At 52.0% G+C, this 17,445-nt stretch overlaps 2 protein-coding genes across 3 annotated transcripts in view; both read right to left on the bottom strand.

The window, feature by feature from the left end:
- Nucleotides 1-529: 529 nt before the first annotated feature.
- On the bottom strand, nucleotides 530-6,957 carry Cdx2 (caudal type homeobox 2). 2 transcript variants are annotated; one of them, XM_021187047.2, is made up of 3 exons: nucleotides 6,159-6,957; nucleotides 2,900-3,045; nucleotides 530-1,821 (listed from the first exon to the last, which is right to left on the bottom strand). In XM_021187047.2, the coding sequence occupies exons 1-3, from the start codon at nucleotides 6,694-6,696 to the stop codon at nucleotides 1,573-1,575; spliced, it is 933 nt and encodes a 310-aa protein (XP_021042706.1). In that variant the 5' UTR covers nucleotides 6,697-6,957; the 3' UTR covers nucleotides 530-1,572. The 2 variants fall into 2 exon arrangements, with proteins under 2 accessions (XP_021042706.1, XP_021042707.1); XM_021187048.1 differs by having other exon boundaries at nucleotides 610-1,821; nucleotides 2,904-3,045; nucleotides 6,159-6,856.
- Nucleotides 6,958-14,764: 7,807 nt separating this feature from the next.
- Urad (ureidoimidazoline (2-oxo-4-hydroxy-4-carboxy-5-) decarboxylase) overlaps nucleotides 14,765-17,445 on the bottom strand; it is an 8,206-nt gene continuing 5,525 nt past the window's right edge. Inside the window, exon 2 of the mRNA XM_021187234.1 lies at nucleotides 14,765-15,240. Within this exon, the coding sequence (XP_021042893.1) occupies nucleotides 14,885-15,240 (356 nt within the window). The 3' untranslated portion in view covers nucleotides 14,765-14,884. The remainder of the gene's footprint in view (nucleotides 15,241-17,445) is intronic.

Below are 17,445 nucleotides of genomic sequence, written 5' to 3' on the forward strand. Positions count from 1 at the left end.
AATTCTTGTGTGTGGTGGGGGTAATGGTGGAAAGATAATGTCATTCCGGGTAGTTAGAAAGGAGTGTAGGCAGAGAGGGCCCATGGGAATACCTAAGGATTCAGAAGACTATCTGTCATGAAAGCGTTGTCTGGAAAGAACAGGAAAAAAAAAAATAGTAGTCAATGCAGCGCTCAATTTGATTGGCTAAGAGGCATACCTGAGCGCGCGGCGGCTGGGTTGGTTGGGGGTCGCTAATGGAGGAAGTTGCCTTCTGTTTGCATTGAGAAGGGAGCTAAAGCCCTCTCACCCCACCCCCCACGAATGATTCTGCAGCAGCTGGAAAGCAGCTAGCCGTGGTGACGAGCTTTTTTGCCCAAAGGCGCCCCCAGGAAAAGCACACATTCCACAGCCCATTGCTGGACTGAGGCGTGGGGGTTGGGGAAAGGCATAGGGCCTTGCTCCTTCAGCTCTTGGGTGAAAAAAAAAAATGGGCTGCCCAGACAATCCTCTCTCTACCTCACCACCTCCACCCCTACACGTCTAGCTTGCAACCAGCGAAGATATTTTATTTCCTAAGGGGGGGGGGAATAATTTCAGTCAAAATCCAAAGAAGATAAAATTCAGGATTTGAAATCTGTTAAAGTTCGTTTATCTTTGTCTTTTTACAAAATAAAAGTCAACTGTGTTCGGATTCCCCTCCCCCCCTCCCGACTTCCCTTCACCATACAACTTCTCTACCCATGGATCAAGAAGGCTTTTTTAAAGGCTTGTTTGGCTTGTTACACAGATCAGTGACTCGAACAGCAGCAAACAATTCCGGTCTTCTTCAGCCAAAGACGAGGGAAGGGACAGGAAGTCCAGGTTGGCTCTGGCATTTACAACACAGACATACATTCCGCCTACAGCAGCTCTGGTGACAGGCTTTCTAAACAAGCCCTTGTCGCAGGGGCCTGGCCGTTGTTGGTTAACCAACCCCCTCTCACCCCTTCCCGATCTGTGGAGAAGAAAAGCCCAGACCACCTGGTGGGGTTGGTTCTGCAGATTTCGGTCAGTCCAGCTTTCTATCTTAGCTGCCTCTGGCTCTTATAGTTTGAATAGTCCCTGGCCCCCGAGGCAGGACAGCCAGCTGGTTCTCAGAAAGCAGTCGGCAGGAAACAAGTCACCATGGCTCAAGTATTGCTACCCCACCCCAGCCAGCCTCACTCTCTCCTCAGCTCCCAACAGAAATGCAGTCTCTGTTGGAGGCAAAATGCTGGGGCAAAAGAGGCTGAAAGCTTCGTGTCTGTAGTCAGTCCCCGGCAAAGAGCATGAACGAAGAAGCCCCAGGAATCGCTTCGTTTGTCATTGCTGGCAGGAGGAGTCAGAATGGGAAAAGTTAAAAAGAAAAAAAAAAAAATCTAAACCATGTCTTCCCCTGAGGTCCACAATCCCACTCATCTTCTGTCCTCAATCTCCATCATTAGATGCTGTTCGTGGGGAGGAGGAAGAGAGGGGTCTCTTCTGAGGATTCTCGCAGCGTCCATACTCCTCGTGGCTCAGCTTGGGATAGCTGTGCCGCCGCTGCTCCAGACCACGGGAGGGGGGGGGGTGTCACTGGGTGACAGTGGAGTTTAAAACCCCTCCAGCTGGCCCCAGAACCCCAGGAACAGAACCAGGCACAGAGCCTTGCAAAGAGGTCACAGGACTCAAGGGCTCGGGCACGCTCCGCAGGGCACCCGGCTGGGGCTGGGCAGGTTGTGGCGGCGGCGGTGGAGGCTGTTGCTGCTGCTGTTGCTGCTGCTGCTGTTTCTTCTTGATTTTCCTCTCCTTGGCTCTGCGGTTCTGAAACCAAATTTTAACCTAGAGATGACAAAATAGAAGGAAGAAGAAGGTAAGAACCGAGAAATGGCTCCACCGGGAGCGTCCTCCTTTCACCGAGCTTTAACTCAATGCCAGAAATGTTCCCAAAGACAGGCCAGCCTCCTTTACTCTTTACTTGCCTACCCCTCCCCCCCCCCCAAACCCTTTACTAGCAACAGAACCTCAGAACCAAGGAACGGAATAGCCGAAAGCTATTCCCTACACAAATAGTTGGCCAGCTCAGGTGTGCCGCATGGGTCACCCTTTGGCCCGCCACAGCTCATCGGTACTGCGGTACTGCGGTGTTCTTCACCTTGGCACAGACAATGAAATTTCACCCAAAACTTCCTGGCTATGAATTTGTCTTTTTTTGTTCCTTCCCTTTCCCCCAGACTACAGAAAGTGTTGGTGTGCCAAGTAGGGCCTCTTTTGTGTTAAAGGAAAAAAAAAGTTCAAGGATTTGTTTTTTTTTTTTATTTTTGATATGTGTATATGTCTTGAGTATACATCCATATATATCCACAGAAGCCAGAGGCGCTGGATGTCCCCTGCAACCAGAGTTAGCCAACCCTGTGAGCCACCTGATGTGGGTGCTGGAAACAGAGTTCTGATTCTTTGCAAGAGCAGTGTGTGCTCTTAAGCACTGAGTCACCTCTCCAGCCCCTGCCTCTTTAGTTGGTATGCGTAGACTGGACCTTTGTTTTTCTCTTTAGGACAGTTCCTTGTGTTGTGGTAACACCCCCAATCACAAATTATTTTCATTGCTACTTCATAACTATAATTTTACTGCTGTTACGAAGAAGCACAGTGCGTTTGAGAGGTGAGCTGAGGGGTCGAGCCCCACAGGTTGAAAATCATGGCTCCAATCGCTCTTTCTCTGTCCAATTGCAGTTCTGCACTGCAGCCTCTACTTGGACTTTTCCCTTGCAGCTCTCCGATCCATTGAAAGAGTGGTAAAAACAACTGGAAACTCAAGGATTCTCAAAAAGCAACAGGCTCCCTCGACCAAACTTTCTAATGCTACCCATTAAGATTGCCCCAGGCCATAATAACCAGACCCAGGAAAGTCGATTCCCACCTGCCTCTCGGAGAGCCCAAGTGTGGCAGCCAGCTCACTTTTCCTCCTGATGGTGATGTATCGACTAAAGTGAAACTCCTTCTCCAGCTCCAGCCGCTGATGGTCTGTGTACACCACCCGGTATTTGTCTTTTGTCCTGGTCTTCACTGTGGAGGAAGGAGAAGTTTTGGCTAAGAACTACAATCCATCATCAGTCATAGGTAATGACAAACCTCCCTAACCCAGGAGTCATTTCTCTCCATCCACTGATGGAAGGGGGTGTCTACTACCCAGGTTGACAATATCCACCCACAGGATCCTGGGGAGAGTGGGAAGTATAAGTCTGAGGGGCACAACTAACCTGAAAGGGACACCTCTCGCACAGCCCCCCTCCTTTCCATAAATCAGATATAGTATATTTAGGATCAGAAAAAAAAAGGGAGGTAGGGAAGGTGACCAGAGTCCCCAGGAATATCAACATCCACATTTTCAGACTTGTTAGAAATGGCAGCCCACTTTGAAAATGCCTGGGATGTGATGTCAGGGTAACCTTTTGTTTCAATATAGGGGAAAGATGGATGCAGGGGCTGGCAGATCCCCACCCGTCACCAGTACCACACAGAAAGTCCTGCCCTGGAATTCTGAGTGGTATTTCCATATTGTCAGGAGGAAAATCCTTCTGCTAAGAACACTTCACACTTGCCCAACCAGGTTTGACCTGGAGCATTCTTTCTTTTTTAATTCCCCATTTATCCCCCGAGGCAACTATCCTGACCAAGTGACCTGTGATCATTGGATTGAGTCAACATATTAAATCTTGGATTGATTGTTTTACTGAAGGGCCTTGACAAATAGCGCGGGGCTGCTGGATCAGGCTGGAGTCTGGCTATTCAACCCGGTTAAGTCGGGGTTGCTTTTGTGGACAGAATGCTGGCCAGGAACTGTTCCACGTCCAAAGTTAGAGAGATCTCACATCAGAACAGATAGATTTTAGTGCTCAGTGCCTAGTTGAACAAGGAGATCTAAGGGGTGGGAGTTGCCCAGGGGTGTTTAAGGCCCCGCAGGCTGACTTTGTTCAGGTAAAAAACCTTTGCAAACCACAACAAAAGCATCCTGGGAAGATACAGGAGGGATCAGAGAGAGGTCCCCCCGCCGCTGAAAGGGGAACACAGCCGCAAACAATGCAAGACAAGGCGATCTTATCAAAGAAAAGCGCTTTCAATGCCTTAATAACAACCGCATTCTGTTTGAATTACCACTACTGAGCAAATGGCGGCCTCAGCTTTCATCCCCTTCCCCGCCAGGAGCATTAACATAAACACAGCCCCGCAGGCGCATTTGAATGGGCGCTGCGGCCGGGACCCGCGCCTGCCTTGGAAGTAAAGGGATCCAACCGGTCCCGAGCGGGCTCCCAGGAGCCTGTAATACACTCGCTAGTGCCCCCACTCCACAGAAGACGACAGAACCAAATCCTAGGTGTGCAGACCGAATAGCAAAGAGCTTGTAGTCCTAAAGAAAACCATCAGACCTGGGAAGCGAGCGCAGAACCATTTCCCCCAGCGGTCCTCGCCCTAGAACGGATGCTGCTCTCAGAGCACCACGCGCTGGCTGAGGAACGCAAAGACGGTCCGTGAGCCCTGCGGTCCGCTCTCCAAGGGCCTTGCAGGCGCCCCGCACCCCCTGGGAACCAAGGAGGGGGGCTGAAAGAGGGAAAGGATGAGAAGGAGTTGTCAGAATTCATTATTGACTGCGAAAGTCACCACCCTCTTTCCGGGCCCTAAAAGAGACAATGGCCGAGCTGAAAGGTGTACATCAAAGCCAGCCGGGCGGCCGTACACGCCTCTGCCCCTTGACAGATGACGCTCTGCAGAAGAGTCGGGCTCCGGCACCGCGGGCCACAGCTTCCCTACATTAACATCACAAGGGCGCCCGGCGCCGACAGCGGTCTTGCCACCTCGGCGCGGGACTTCACAGCGACCTCTCATCTGCTGACCCCGCGGCCTGGGCTCCTGAGGTTCTCCTCCCCCTCCCAGGACCCTAGTCTCGGACCACCCACCCCCTGAACGCAAAAAGTTCTTTCGGAGGGCTAAGACCCCTACCGGCGATCCTCCGCTCACTACCTTTCAGGCAGGCTTGGGAAGGGAGGGTTTACGCGGGGAACCGGTTTAGGAGTAAGTCCTCTTGGAAATGACAATGTCAAAGCCCACTGGAGGCTAATCTGGAGGCTTCTCTCCGGCAGCATTGCCCACCAAGATGCTGACGGGGTGTGCGCAATGACGCAGAAGTGTCCAGCGACAGGCCCCCAAGTGCCGCTCTGATTTATACGGCTGTAATTGGCTATAAACCTCCTCAAAGTGGCCATAACCCAGGCATGTGGCCCGGCTGTGCCAACAAGAAGCAAATCCAGAGAAGCGGAAGCTCAAAGAGCAGGAGAAGGCTTCACGGAACAAAAAAAGGGGGACTCTTGATACCACTCCCTGTCACTCTTTGCTCACTTCCTTCCCACTCCTATACACATCCGGACATCAGAAAGGGCAAACAGAGCTAGTGAGTCCCACAGGCCAGCAATCTCGGGTCTTTCGCGAAAAAGCTCCTGAGTCCAACACACAACGCTCTCAGATTCTAGAAGGGAAGGTTCAGGAAGAAAACCTTCTTAAGAAGTCCCGCTCAGGGTTTCCTCTCCCTGTTCCTTGCTCTCTATGATGCTAAGAGAGGGCTTCTATGGGAGATTTTGCTTGGCAGAAAGAAGGAAGAGTCAGGGATCCTGGAGTTCCCCCACTTCCTCTGAGGTTTCTGGGGGCTCCGCCTTCTCTCCAGGGGTGCACCGCGGGGTCTCTACTCTCAGCAGCACCGACCCCTTCAGTAAACCCTAATGGCCAAACTGATCCTGGCGCAGCCTCCACACTCCCTGTCCCTTTTGGGGGTACCTCAGATGGAAGAAGAAAAGCAGGTAGCTAAGTTGAGTAGGCACGGCAAAGGGAATCCAAGCGGCCCGACCCTCTCGTAAGGAATGCCGGAGGCAGCCAACTCAAGGGCACGACTCAGCTCGCGGCGGGCGACAGTGCTTAAGACACTACCGGGAGCTTCCGAAGGCGTCCCGAGGTTGCCAATGGGGTACTGCCCTAAACAAACCTGGGGGTGCGAGACACAAACATACACTCCTGGGATGAATCCACCCCTGTATTTCCCCCTTTGCCCCTTCTCCTGGCTAGGAGCTGGCAGACAGCCCGCGACAGCCCCGACGCGCTCGGGACCTGGGGTGCGCCCCGGCACCGCTTACCTTGGCTTCCTAGGGACGGCTGCGCGGGCTTCCGCATCCACTCGCACAGGTTTCGCCGCTGGCCGCTGGGGGACAGCTGTTCGGCGGCGGCGGTGGCTGCGGGCCCCGGAGGGCCGAGGTTGAGCGTCTGAAGCAAGCCGGAGGCGCAGGACGGCGAGGCGGCCGGATGGTGCGGGTGATGATGCGGGTGATGGTGCGCGTGGTATTCGGCAGGGCTGCTGTAGCCCATAGCGGCGGCCGGGGAGCCACCATTGAGACCGTGGGCTACCGCGTTGGCTGCCGCAGCGCCCGCGGGTGCGTAGCCATTCCAGTCCTCGCGGAGAGGGGCGCCGTACGCGGTGGGCCAGGATGGCCCTGGGGACTGAGCGCTGTCCAAGTTCGCCGTAGCAGCCGCCGCGGCCGCCACGTGGTAACCACCGTAGTCCGGGTACTGCGGAGGACTGACAAAGTTCTGCGTAGCCAGGTTGAGGCCGCCGGAGTGGCGCACGGAGCTAGGATACATGCTCACGTCCTTGTCCAGAAGGTAACTCACGTACATGGTGGCGAGGGACCCAGAGCAGACCTCACCATGCTGTCTGGGGACAAACGTTGAAGGCTGCCAGGGGCGCGAGGCGCAGGGGGCTAGTGATAAAGGTAGCTGGCTGCACCTCAGCCCACGGTGCTCCGCCGGCTCCTTGCAGAGTGTCTGCCTCCCGGGTAGTCCCTCCCTCCGTCCTGCCTCCTCCCCTCTCTTCCTTCTTTCCTCCCACCTCCTTGCCAGTAGGCTGTAGAGGCGGGGATGACCCGCCACAGGTTGGTTCGCGGAGTCCCAGGCCAGCGGCCTTACGTGATTAACGAGTGTTTACAAGACTCTATTAGTAATGACACAGACACCAATGGCTGGAGACGTCGGGGCGCAGCGCGCTACGCACACAGTCCCCCATCCCACCCCCAGAAACACGATTTGCATTTTAAAAGTGTGGGGAGGGGGCTCCTGAGAGGGAGAGCAGCGACCCGATCACAGCTGAATATTCAGTCCCTTGCTAAGAGCTTCCTCCTTCCAACCTGGGTGCACTTTAACCTCCAATCACAGGTTCAAAGACTGAAAAGAAGAGGCTTACAAACGCCTTGGGAAGTCCAGAAAGGCAGTCTTGGTGGGAAACTGGGTTTGGGGACGGGCGGGCGGGCGCAGCCTTTCGTACATTCTCAGGCAGGAGGTGGTCAAGAAAAGGGGGGGGGGGAGAAGTCAGTGCTTTGAAGACCTTTCTGACCAACCCAGGAGGTAGGTGGCTTGTGGGGCTACAGTGAAGGCTAGTCCACCCCACTCTGAGAACCAGGAGGAGACAGACAGAGGACAACCCTCAGCGATATATTTATTTCCTGTTCAAGGGAAACCACTCGGCCTCTACGAAAGCTAAAAGACGATTCTACCTCCAGGTTGCGCCCCCCCACCCCCATTTTGTCTTACAGTTAAGATTTGAGTTCAATGAAAGCCATTCATTTTTAAAAACTATTACATTAAACACCCGAAAACCTCTTCAAAGCCAGCAACTGGACCCACAATATGGAAGGCAGTAATTAGTGGATGGCCGGGGTCCTGATACATTTCTCTCCCTTAAGCAAAGTGCTAATTACACGACATATTCAGTTTGAAACTTCCACAATTACACTTGTGTTTTTCCTGAGCGTATTTAATAAGAGTTTTTTTTTCTTTCTCTTTTTTTTCTTTTTTTCTTTTTTTTGTTTTTTGTTTTTTTTTGAGTTTTTTTTTTTTTTAAATCAAGGGAAGTATTTGTGCTGACTCCTTTCTAGTTCTTCTTGTCTTATGTCATGCTTAAAAACACTTTCTTCTGAGGCTGGAGAGATAGCTCAGCCATAACACTGCCTGCTCTTGCGGAGGACCCATGTTCAATTCCCAGTACCCATTTGGTGGGCTCACAGCTCCATAACTCCAGCCCAAGTAGATCTGACACCCTCTTTTGGTGTCCAGCCACCGTACATGAGCGATACAGAGACATGCATGCAGTCAAAAACAGTCATACCCATAAATAATCATAAAATAAATATTAAAACATTAAATTGGCAGGGCGTGGTGGCGCACGCCTTTAATCCCAGCACTCGGGAGGCAGAGGCAGGTGGATTTCTGAGTTCAAGGCCAGCCTGTTCTACAAAGTGAGTTCCAGGACAGCCAGGGCTACACAGAGAAACCCTGTCTCGAAAAACCTAAAAAAAAACCCAACAACATTAAATTGGTTTAAAACAGCACTCTGTCCTTTATAAAGTGAAAGCAGAAATCTGCTTTTCATTCCCATGGAATGAAGAGGCAATCCCACCAGCGTCGCTATTCATTACTGACAGGGAAGAAAATATTTTGCTGGGCCAAGGCTGAGGTGGGACCCCACAGGAGATCCTTTGGGTGTGGGAGAAAGCCAACCTTGGCCCTTTTCTCTTGAGACTTTGGTCTATCTGCAAAGGCAGCTTGGTGAGGTTGGTGCTGTTCCTTCAGACATGACGGTCCAAACTGCCCAGGTCCACACTGGGCAGTAGCAATCAGCGCTTTGTTGTTGCTGATGGCATCTGCAACCCAAGGATGCTGACAAGGCTCTCTCCTCCCTGGAGCCCTGCACTCCTGTGTCCATTTGTGTGTCCTTCCTGGGATCACTTGTCCAGGCTCCTTTATTCCCTCAATTCCCACCTCCTGCATTTCTTATAGTTCTGGGAACCTGCACATCCTCCTGACCAGTTGTGTTTTGTAAGGAGGGTTAAAACGGGGGGGGGGGTGGCTTGATCTTCAAGAGCTGTTCCTCGAGAAGCCAAGGACCCTTGTTGCTCCTCTTTAAAGCCCTCCCAGGTACCTTGCAGGAACAGCAAGGGTGTCACCTTACTTTCCAAGAAATAAACCTGAGGACAGGGGAGGGTTTGGAGGAAAGAGCAGGAAGGGTGTTCAAGTCCCCAGAGGGGTGGCCAGAATGTGGAAGGTTAAGTGGTAGGCACTGCAGACTTTTGATCTTAGGAGTACCTCCCTCCCCTTCCTGAGACTCAATTCCTCCTTCCACCCTTCACATCCCTTCCCAGGCTTAAGCTCTGGAGCCGAGGCCTAGGTCCAGGCCCAGCCTGTGTCTTCCGAATGCCGGCATTCTGGCATTGCTTTGAAACAATCACTTTATTAGGGACAGCCATTCCCCTCAGCCCTGTGGTAGCCACTTCCTGAGTTTTTATGACCCCTGAGCTGCCAGCCGCTGGCTAATTGTCCCTGTTTTCCAGCTGTGTCTCTGTGCTCTGCCATGGAGAAAGGACTCCAGCTTGGGCACCCAACTGCTTGGGAGACCTGACAGGGCTACTGTGCTCCCCCCAGGTCAAGCCAGGTCCTCTGAGCTGACCAAACAACAGAGAGTTCTAATTAATTGGGGTGCTTGAACCCAGGATAGGAGGAAATGACACTGAGAGGAACTGGTTTCCCTCCGTGCAAAACCTGGGCGCCCCAGCAGTAGCCTGGACAGGACTGCAGTAGCAGAGCCTGGTTGTTTGGAGAGAAGAAAGGAGCCAAGGAGTGGGACTCGATCTTCAACACCCCCCACCCCACCCAAGAAAGGGCCCAGCTGGCTCGCCTGGAGGGACAGGGTTGTTATAACAGTCCTGAGTTCTGCAGAAGGTGACAAAGGAGAAGGAAGCCCTGGGCATCTTTCCATTAGGACAGTTCTAGCAGGTCCTTGCCCATCCTCCTGAAATCCCCACTGGATTTGTCTAGCAGACTGAGGCATGCACCTCCTCTAGACAAGGGGCTGGTCCACACCTCTAGCCTAACATAGTGCAAGATGCGTCGTCGAAGTCCCCTCTCCAGACTCCCTTACTCTTGAGCTGAAGTGCTTAGCAGCATGCTTAAGGGTTGTTGTTGTTGTTGTTGGGTTGTTTTTGTAACTCCACTGTAGGTGGCTTCTTTCCACACACTATCCCTGTCACCAGTCCTCCATATTGAGAAAGCTTGAGCCACCAGGGCAGGAGAGAGTAGGAAGGCAAAAAGATCCAGGTAAATAAAGCCAAAGGAAGAAGGCAGAGACAGCCAACCTGGTTCTCTTTGTTGCTGACAATGTAGAGGCCACCACACATTCTTTGAAGAGGGTCTCTTTTTAGCATCCAGGCTGGTGGCTAGGGCAGGGGCTTTGACTGGGGTGGAGGGGTGGGGAGATGGGGCAGGGACACAGGACACACTGGACAGAATGGGATTAGAGGCTACAGGAAGGGGAAGGCTCCTTCACCAGGCAGATGTGGCACTCCTTAAACCCTGCTCAAAGGTTTCACTGTCTGTTCCAGCTACTGGGACACGGGAACCTGGCCTCTACCCCACATCCGGGGTTCCTACAGCTGGGGAGTGGGTGACCCACCGAACACGGAGTAAGCTGTCTTTGTTCCCTTTAACACTTAAGTCTTCTTTCTGAGTCCCATGAAGACAAGATTGATCTCAGTAATGCAGCAACCCGTTCATAAAAACCAAAACCACCAGGAAGAGCTGGAGATGGCTTCTGGTGAGTTCTCTCAGTTCGGTCAGGTCAGGCAGGGAGAGTGCTGTGGGGCGGTGTTCATACTCTACTTAATTGGGAGCTTGGGAATCTACTTGCCACTCTACTCCATCGGCAATCCATTCACACAAAGAAAAGCTCAATAATGCATGAACTGACCCCCACAACAGCGCCCGGCCCGGCCCACCCTGCTTCTGCCCTCTTGGCTAACATCTCTGGGAAGGAAGTCAATAGCGTTGTCCTTTCTGTAGGGGGTTCCCCAGACTCTGCCACCTGTCCAGTTCATCAGGCAACAATGGAGACCCAAGTGTCCACCCAGAGGAGTAAGGAGGGCCTGTAGCTGCCCACAGCTGCTAGCAGGAGCAGATGTGGTCTCATCTGGCAAATGGAAACTTGCCTTCCTTTAAGCACACTGGGTGCTTGGTCCTCCCTAGCTAAGGAAAGCGTCCTGGATTCATGCAAGGCCTTTGAGGGCCAAGCTTTTTGTCATTACTCTGATATTGAGATGCCAGAGCTTAGGTGGGACACACAGAGCTGTCTTATGCCTCTCTTAAAGGGACCACTAAGCTTTCTGATCCAATGCAAGGGAAGTAGCTGGTTCTTCTCGCCTGTCCAAAAATATATTCTCACAGCCAAGAGGTTTAAAAAACAAACAAACAAGCAAACAAAACGCTGTTGAGAAAGGGTGACATGTTTGCCTTTGGAAATCTGGTTTTGCACTGGGTACAAAACAAATAATCAGAGATACTCAATTTTCTCCTTTGCTCTAATATTAGTATGCAATATCTCAGGTTCACAGCAAACATCACCTGTGCCCAGGGCCTTCTGCTAACACAAGCTCCCTCACCATTGTCTCAGGCCTGGACTGACCTTTGTCTGTCATATGAAAATCTCTTCCAAGGAAAGCCTACAGGTTAAATTTTATGTGGCCAGTTTTCGGGGAGGAGGACAGATAAACCACCTCTCTCATCTCTCAGTTAGTAGCCACTGACTGGCTGCCCATGCAGAGTGGTGAGGTGGGGGGGGGCGGGGGGCAGCGGAGGGAGGTAGGGGAGCTCAGAGTCTGCACACACTGTTGCTATTTTACAAAGACCAGATAATTGGCGATCCTCCCAAGGCCTCACAGCTAACGCTGCGACCTGAGGAGGTCTCCAGCATTAGACAAGCCACTATGTCATTGCCACACACAGCAGTCTGTACAGATGTTCATTATTACTGTGTCTGTTGGTGCCACCCCGGTCACATAGCCCCAGTACAAAACCAGCTGTCATGATTTGGGGGGCCTCAAAACTCCCACCCTATATACACCATAATGCCAGATCTATCAGGTTCTCCGTTTGCTACAGCTCTAACCACATTCCATGCTGCTTTCTCTCTGAAGCACCTGTTAACTTCAGTGCTCCGGTGCATTTTTTTTTTTTTAAAGAAGTTCCATTCTAGATTTTTCTCCAACTGATTGTAAAGGTCTTCATTTACTTTGTTTCATAGTAAACACCTTCTAGGTAAGGGTGGGGAAGGAAAGAAAAATCTCCATTTTTTAAAAAAAGTTGAAATTGACATTCTGTGACTCAACTTGGAATGGTGTCAGAATAAAATGAGTAAAGCTCACCCTGCTCTTCCCTTCTTTAAATACTAGCGTCCTTAACTAACCAAGGCACAGAATAAGGTTTTTTTTTTTTTTTTTTTTTTTTTTTTTTTTTTTTTTTTTTTTTTTTTTTTTGCCCCATTCACAGTTTCCAGTTACAAAGGTGAGGAACCCAAGCTCACAGAGATGGGCTCCTGATTTCTGAGCTGAACCTTGTGCTTCGGCCCTTTAACAGGAGCGTTTGCCTGCTGGGCTCGGATGTTTTCGTAAGGGACAGTGACAATAGGGAAGGTGAGGAGCGAAGCACACACCCCCATCGCCCCAGTGTGTGTGTGTGTGTGTGTGTGTGTGTGTGTGTGTGTGTGTGCGTGCGCGCGCGCTGAGCTGTCTGGTTTCCGACTGTACTCAAAACACCCTATCCTCAAATTAGACTGTCAGGCTCTTTTTCATTTTCAATCTTTTATATTTTTTTTCTTGACGAATTCCTAAGTCACATATTAATTGTTCCCACCGAATGCAACACACAGCTATCCCTGCGTCCTCCTGGAGTTTTCTGGGCCCATACAAGCGAGCGAACACTTTGTGGTGTCTGCGGCGCAGCCTGGACTCCCGCATGCTGCGCAGCAGAGAAGAAACAAGGACCAGCGCCAGGCACAGGCTTGTCACTGTTAGAGCCCAGATATGGAGGAAAGAGACTACCGACCATCTCTCTGCAGCACGGGTCACGTGCCGGTGTGGGGAAAAGGCCTCTGCTACTTGGCTCCCTAGAAAGGGGTCTGAGTTCCCAAAACCCTTCTTTTCCCAGGTCCTGGATGGCATCCTGTGTCGCGCATCCTGCGCTGGCCTTCGGGCTACCGGCACTCCAGCGACTTTGGAAGAGTCCATGAGTAGCCCACTCCTGTCCCCTGGTCACCCCACCCACCCACCCACCCAAAACGCCAGGTGCCCAACCGGTGCCTTATCTCGTAGGGATAAGCTCTCAACTGTTGAAATGCAGTTATGTCGCTGGAAAGACCGGGTTGTTCCAGGGAGGCACAGGTTACATCTAGAATTGTAAAAAATAGCCCTGGAAATCTTGTCTCCTTGGGATTCTCTGCATCGCTGACTTAGCAAATTTGCATAAAGAGGGTGGATTCTGCATTTTAGAGCCTGGTTATCTAAGGGTTGGGTTTATCCCAAGGCTAGACAGAATGCTTTGAATTATAGTGGGTGATTCTGAGTGTGTGTAAGAGAGACCGGGAGAAGAGACCCAAGGGGGGTGGGTGCAGGGGGCAGAGCCAAGCCGAGCTAGCATCAGGGAGCACCTGTCTTCCTTGTCCCTGGATGGCTCAGGCCTAGGATGCTGACTGAGGACCGGCAGCTTCCAGGACATGCCATCCCGCATCCCCACTTTGTTTTCACTGCTCAGGGACGTAAGTGAGGTGGCAGAAGAGCCAACAGGCAATTTGACTTCGATTCTGAGTGTTCCAGGAGGGGATTAGATCTGTGGACCATCACGTATGCCCAGAGCCCAAAAGCTGTGGCACAGCTCTTTCTGGAAAGGGAAAGAGGGTTTTGTTTGTTTGTTTGTTTGTTTTTGTTTTGGGGTTTACTTTGCTGTTCACTATGGAAACCAACTCTGCTTCCATCTCACCTGTCCCTGTTGGGGAGTCGTGTATGGTTTGTTGCTTCTTTGCCAAGAGAAGCCCTTAACAACGTGTTCTTGGGACTCATTAACACACACACTCACTCCCTCTCTCCCTCCCTCCCTCCTTCTCTCTTTGGGGGAAGAAGGGGGAATTCGGCCATGGTTCCCCCCTGCTGGTGATGTTGCTTCTCCAGTGGCCACAGCAAGCTGACTGACTCTGGAGCGCCAGGCTCGTAAGCTCCCAAGTCTTTCTTGTTCTGTTGGAAAGATTTCTATAGGCACTGCACTGTCCCTCCCCCCCCCCCCCCCCCCCCGCTGCCCCCTATTATCAGCTCCATGGGATACAGTCTTCGCCCTGGGCTCCACAACACTCAGAGTTGTCCAATGAATACTGCTATTTTTAACATTGCATGGCTTGTCAGGGCACTCCAGGCCACCAATATGGGCTGACCATCTGGAGGGACAAGGGTGACACGGGCTTCTGACCATCAAACCTTTCCAACTTGGGCACACACACACACACACACACACACACACACACACACACACACACACACTTTTTTTTCCATAGGCTCTCAGAGTGAGAAAGTCACTTCTGCTCACATGTAAATATCAGGTGAATCAAATGAAGCCCCCACGGCCGTCTTCCCGTGCCTTTTGCCGCCGCTGCCAGTTCCCCCTTCTCTCCCACTAAGCTGGAAAGAGTCAGTAGCCCGGTGGGAGCTCTGGAATCTTCCAAGGCTAGAGTGTAGGCAGGGCACTACTAGAGTGGAGAATTGAAGCAACGATCTGGATAAATCAGGAGCAAAGCGCTAAACCTTTGGAATGTGACATATTTTGGCGACGCGTGCTCATGTGGATGGGTGCACAAAGGATGCATTACTCATTACTCGTGTGATTGCTTCAATTCTCCACTTCCTTTGTGTGGGTGTATGGATTGTCTTTCCAGGCCCGAGCCAGCCCAGGGTGCAGGGTGTCCCCTCGCTGAAGCACCCTGCTGGCGTTCCGATCCCCAGCCTCACGGTAGTTCCACCCTGGCGGAATGGGCACCGAGCAAATCTGTCAGGCGCAGGTGGCTGATCTTCTTCACTTCGCCCAGGGCGGTGCGCAGCTCGGATTCCGGCTGGCAGTGTAGCCTGCGGGCTAGCTCCCGGGGCACGGTGGTACGGTCGCTCAGGCGCGCTGCCAGAATGAACGGGAAACCGAAGCGCTCACGGTAATGCGCGTTGAGTTGCTGCAGCCGCAGCCGGTCGTCGGTGTCTAGGCTAGTGAGACCCGCTTGGCTCTGCTCACGCTGTGACTCAGCGGTGAGCGTGCCCTGCTGCAAATCTCGGCCCGCTAGGTCCGGGTGACAACGCAGGATGCCCTCCTGGCCTGCGGAGAAACACAGACACACTTCAGAGGGTTACTCACTGCAGATCAGAAAGCCAAGCCAAGCCGGGTCCCCAGGTAGTGGTGTCCCCCTCCACTAACGGGATGCGAGCCCCTCGGTTCCCGCCAGGACCTGAGGGCGGGTGCGAGTGTCAGGTTGGTCTTTCAGACCTAGGGGGAACGTGTAGAGGAGGAGAGAGGGCAGTCGGGAGGCTGGGAATTTACGACCTGCTCTGCCGGAGAGCTGGGGAGTGATAAGAGGTCCCAGCTACTCCTATCTTTTCAAAGTCCTTTGCTCTCAGGGGGGCTTTGATGTTGAAAGGGGGCCGGATGCGAGGGCCCGAAGACTTCCGCCAAAAGCCCAGGAAAGGGCTTCGTTCTGTCTCAAAGGTGAAAAGACAGGGGCGGGGTGGGTCCAGGGGATAATATCCAAGGGGCTTGACAAATAAATGCCTAGATTTTGTGACTCTGAGTTCTGGGTCTCTGGAACGACACAGCCAAGGAGACTCGCCCGGTCGATTAACAGCAAAGAAACTCATTTCACCGGGATTTCTTCCGCCCTTGTACGAAGGTGGCTCGACCTTTTGTTATTGTTTTGTTTGCTTGCTTTTGTTTTGTTTAATTAGTACACCCACTTCTGGGGTTGTGTTATTACTCTTACTTCAGAACCCAAAAGAGCCGAAGTGGACAAAAGCTTTTGTTCATGGAGGCCTTGAAAGCCTAGCTATGGCTTGGCACCCGGGTTCCTAATGCCAACACCAGCGAGTTCTTGGGTGTCCTGGCACGCTGTGTCTTTTAAGCACTCTAAAGAACAAAATGGAATTCTGGGGGATCGACAAGATCTCAAATGTGGCCAGAAGGACGGCTCTCCATAAAAAGAAGGGTCGTCACACCTAACTTACTATAGAGAACTAAAGATAACTCATTTCCCCACACCCTGGCACCGAATGCCCAAGCAGTTCGTGTTAGTAGGAAGTCCACAAAAGCGGAACCACAAGGTATAACTGCCGCCTCCCCGCCCCCCCCCCATCTCCACTAAGCAGGTGTCTATCTTTGGCAGTGGGAATAGGTGAAGCTTTGTTGGAAATGGGAAATAATTCAAACGTCCTTTAGTAGATGTATCTCAATACCCACAAAGAGGAAAATCCCCTTTAAACATGGTGCAGTCCTGGCTTCCTCAAATGTAGCCCCCTCACCCCCGCCCCCACCCATTAACAAGATGGGAAAGGAAAAAAAATTCGCAAAAGCTATCTCATGGCTAGTGTTCCAAGAGTCTCGTAGAAGGGACTCCAGCTCCAGGGGAATCCTGGACAATTTCTTCTGACTTCCTTGGGTACTGCAGCGCACAAATATGTGGCAAACAATCGCACTCATAAATAAAAATAAAAAATAAAATATACTTTAAAAACGAATATTCAACGAGGGCTCAGAAAAACAAGCGCGAGATCATCTGCCCAAGGTCACACTGTACACCTGTACCCTTCCCTTTAAACCCACAGCCCCCTTTAATGACTGGCCTGCCCCTGCAACGTAAGGGACAGTCAAGTCACCTCACTGATCCCAGTCTTCCAACCCCATTGTATCTGACTCCCCTTTCATGGTTACCCTGATTCTAGGCCACCCAGAGTCAGGCGTAGTTCTCTCTTCCACGCTGTAGCCGGGCTTTTCCGTGTGGTGCGAAAATGTGAGTGTTAAATTCCCCATCCTGGGGACCAGGGGCTGGCGATGCCAGGCCAGTCTGGGCAGGGTCGCCCCACATCTACCCAATCCCAGGATGGACAGATAGTTGGGGCTGCTGCAGGGGAGTCGGGCATCTCTGCGCTACTAAAAAACTGCACACCTCCAATATAGCCTCTCTTCGAGTTTCAGACAGCCCCTGGATTCCCCTCCCTCAGGGGGGATCCAATTGCTCAACTGTGCATCCTCCCCGGCACTCTAAGCTGTCAACGAAGTAGTTATGGGTGGGATTCTAGGAAATGGGGAGGTCTCTTCTTTCACTGTCCTCCACCGGCCTCGCAGCCGAGCGCGCATGGGTGGAGCTTGAGGCAGGAGAGTGCTGCCTAGCAGTGCCACCCCCCCCCAACCTTCTTGCCCTTACATCTCTCTTCTCACCCTTCCTAGGGTTTATCTTCACTCTTGAAAGCATCGCCTGGGTTAATGTTTGCCCAGCAGTGAGATGTATTTTCTACTCTTGCAGAGAGGATGGGG

Source organism: Mus pahari, chromosome 23 (assembly GCF_900095145.1).
Source record: "Mus pahari chromosome 23, PAHARI_EIJ_v1.1, whole genome shotgun sequence".
Classification (NCBI taxonomy): Eukaryota; Metazoa; Chordata; class Mammalia; order Rodentia; family Muridae; genus Mus; species Mus pahari.

What these genes read in the sequence shown, in the direction of transcription:
- Cdx2 (XM_021187047.2), bottom strand. Translation starts at nt 6,696, where the DNA reads ATGTACGTGAGTTACCTTCTGGACAAGGACGTGAGCATGTATCCTAGC. An exon ending in GCCGTCCCTAGGAAGCCAAG is followed by an intron (nt 3,046 to 6,158) that starts GTAAGCGGTGCC and finishes CTTCCTCCACAG; the next exon opens with TGAAGACCAGGACAAAAGAC. An exon ending in TTGGGCTCTCCGAGAGGCAG is followed by an intron (nt 1,822 to 2,899) that starts GTGGGAATCGAC and finishes TGTCATCTCTAG; the next exon opens with GTTAAAATTTGGTTTCAGAA.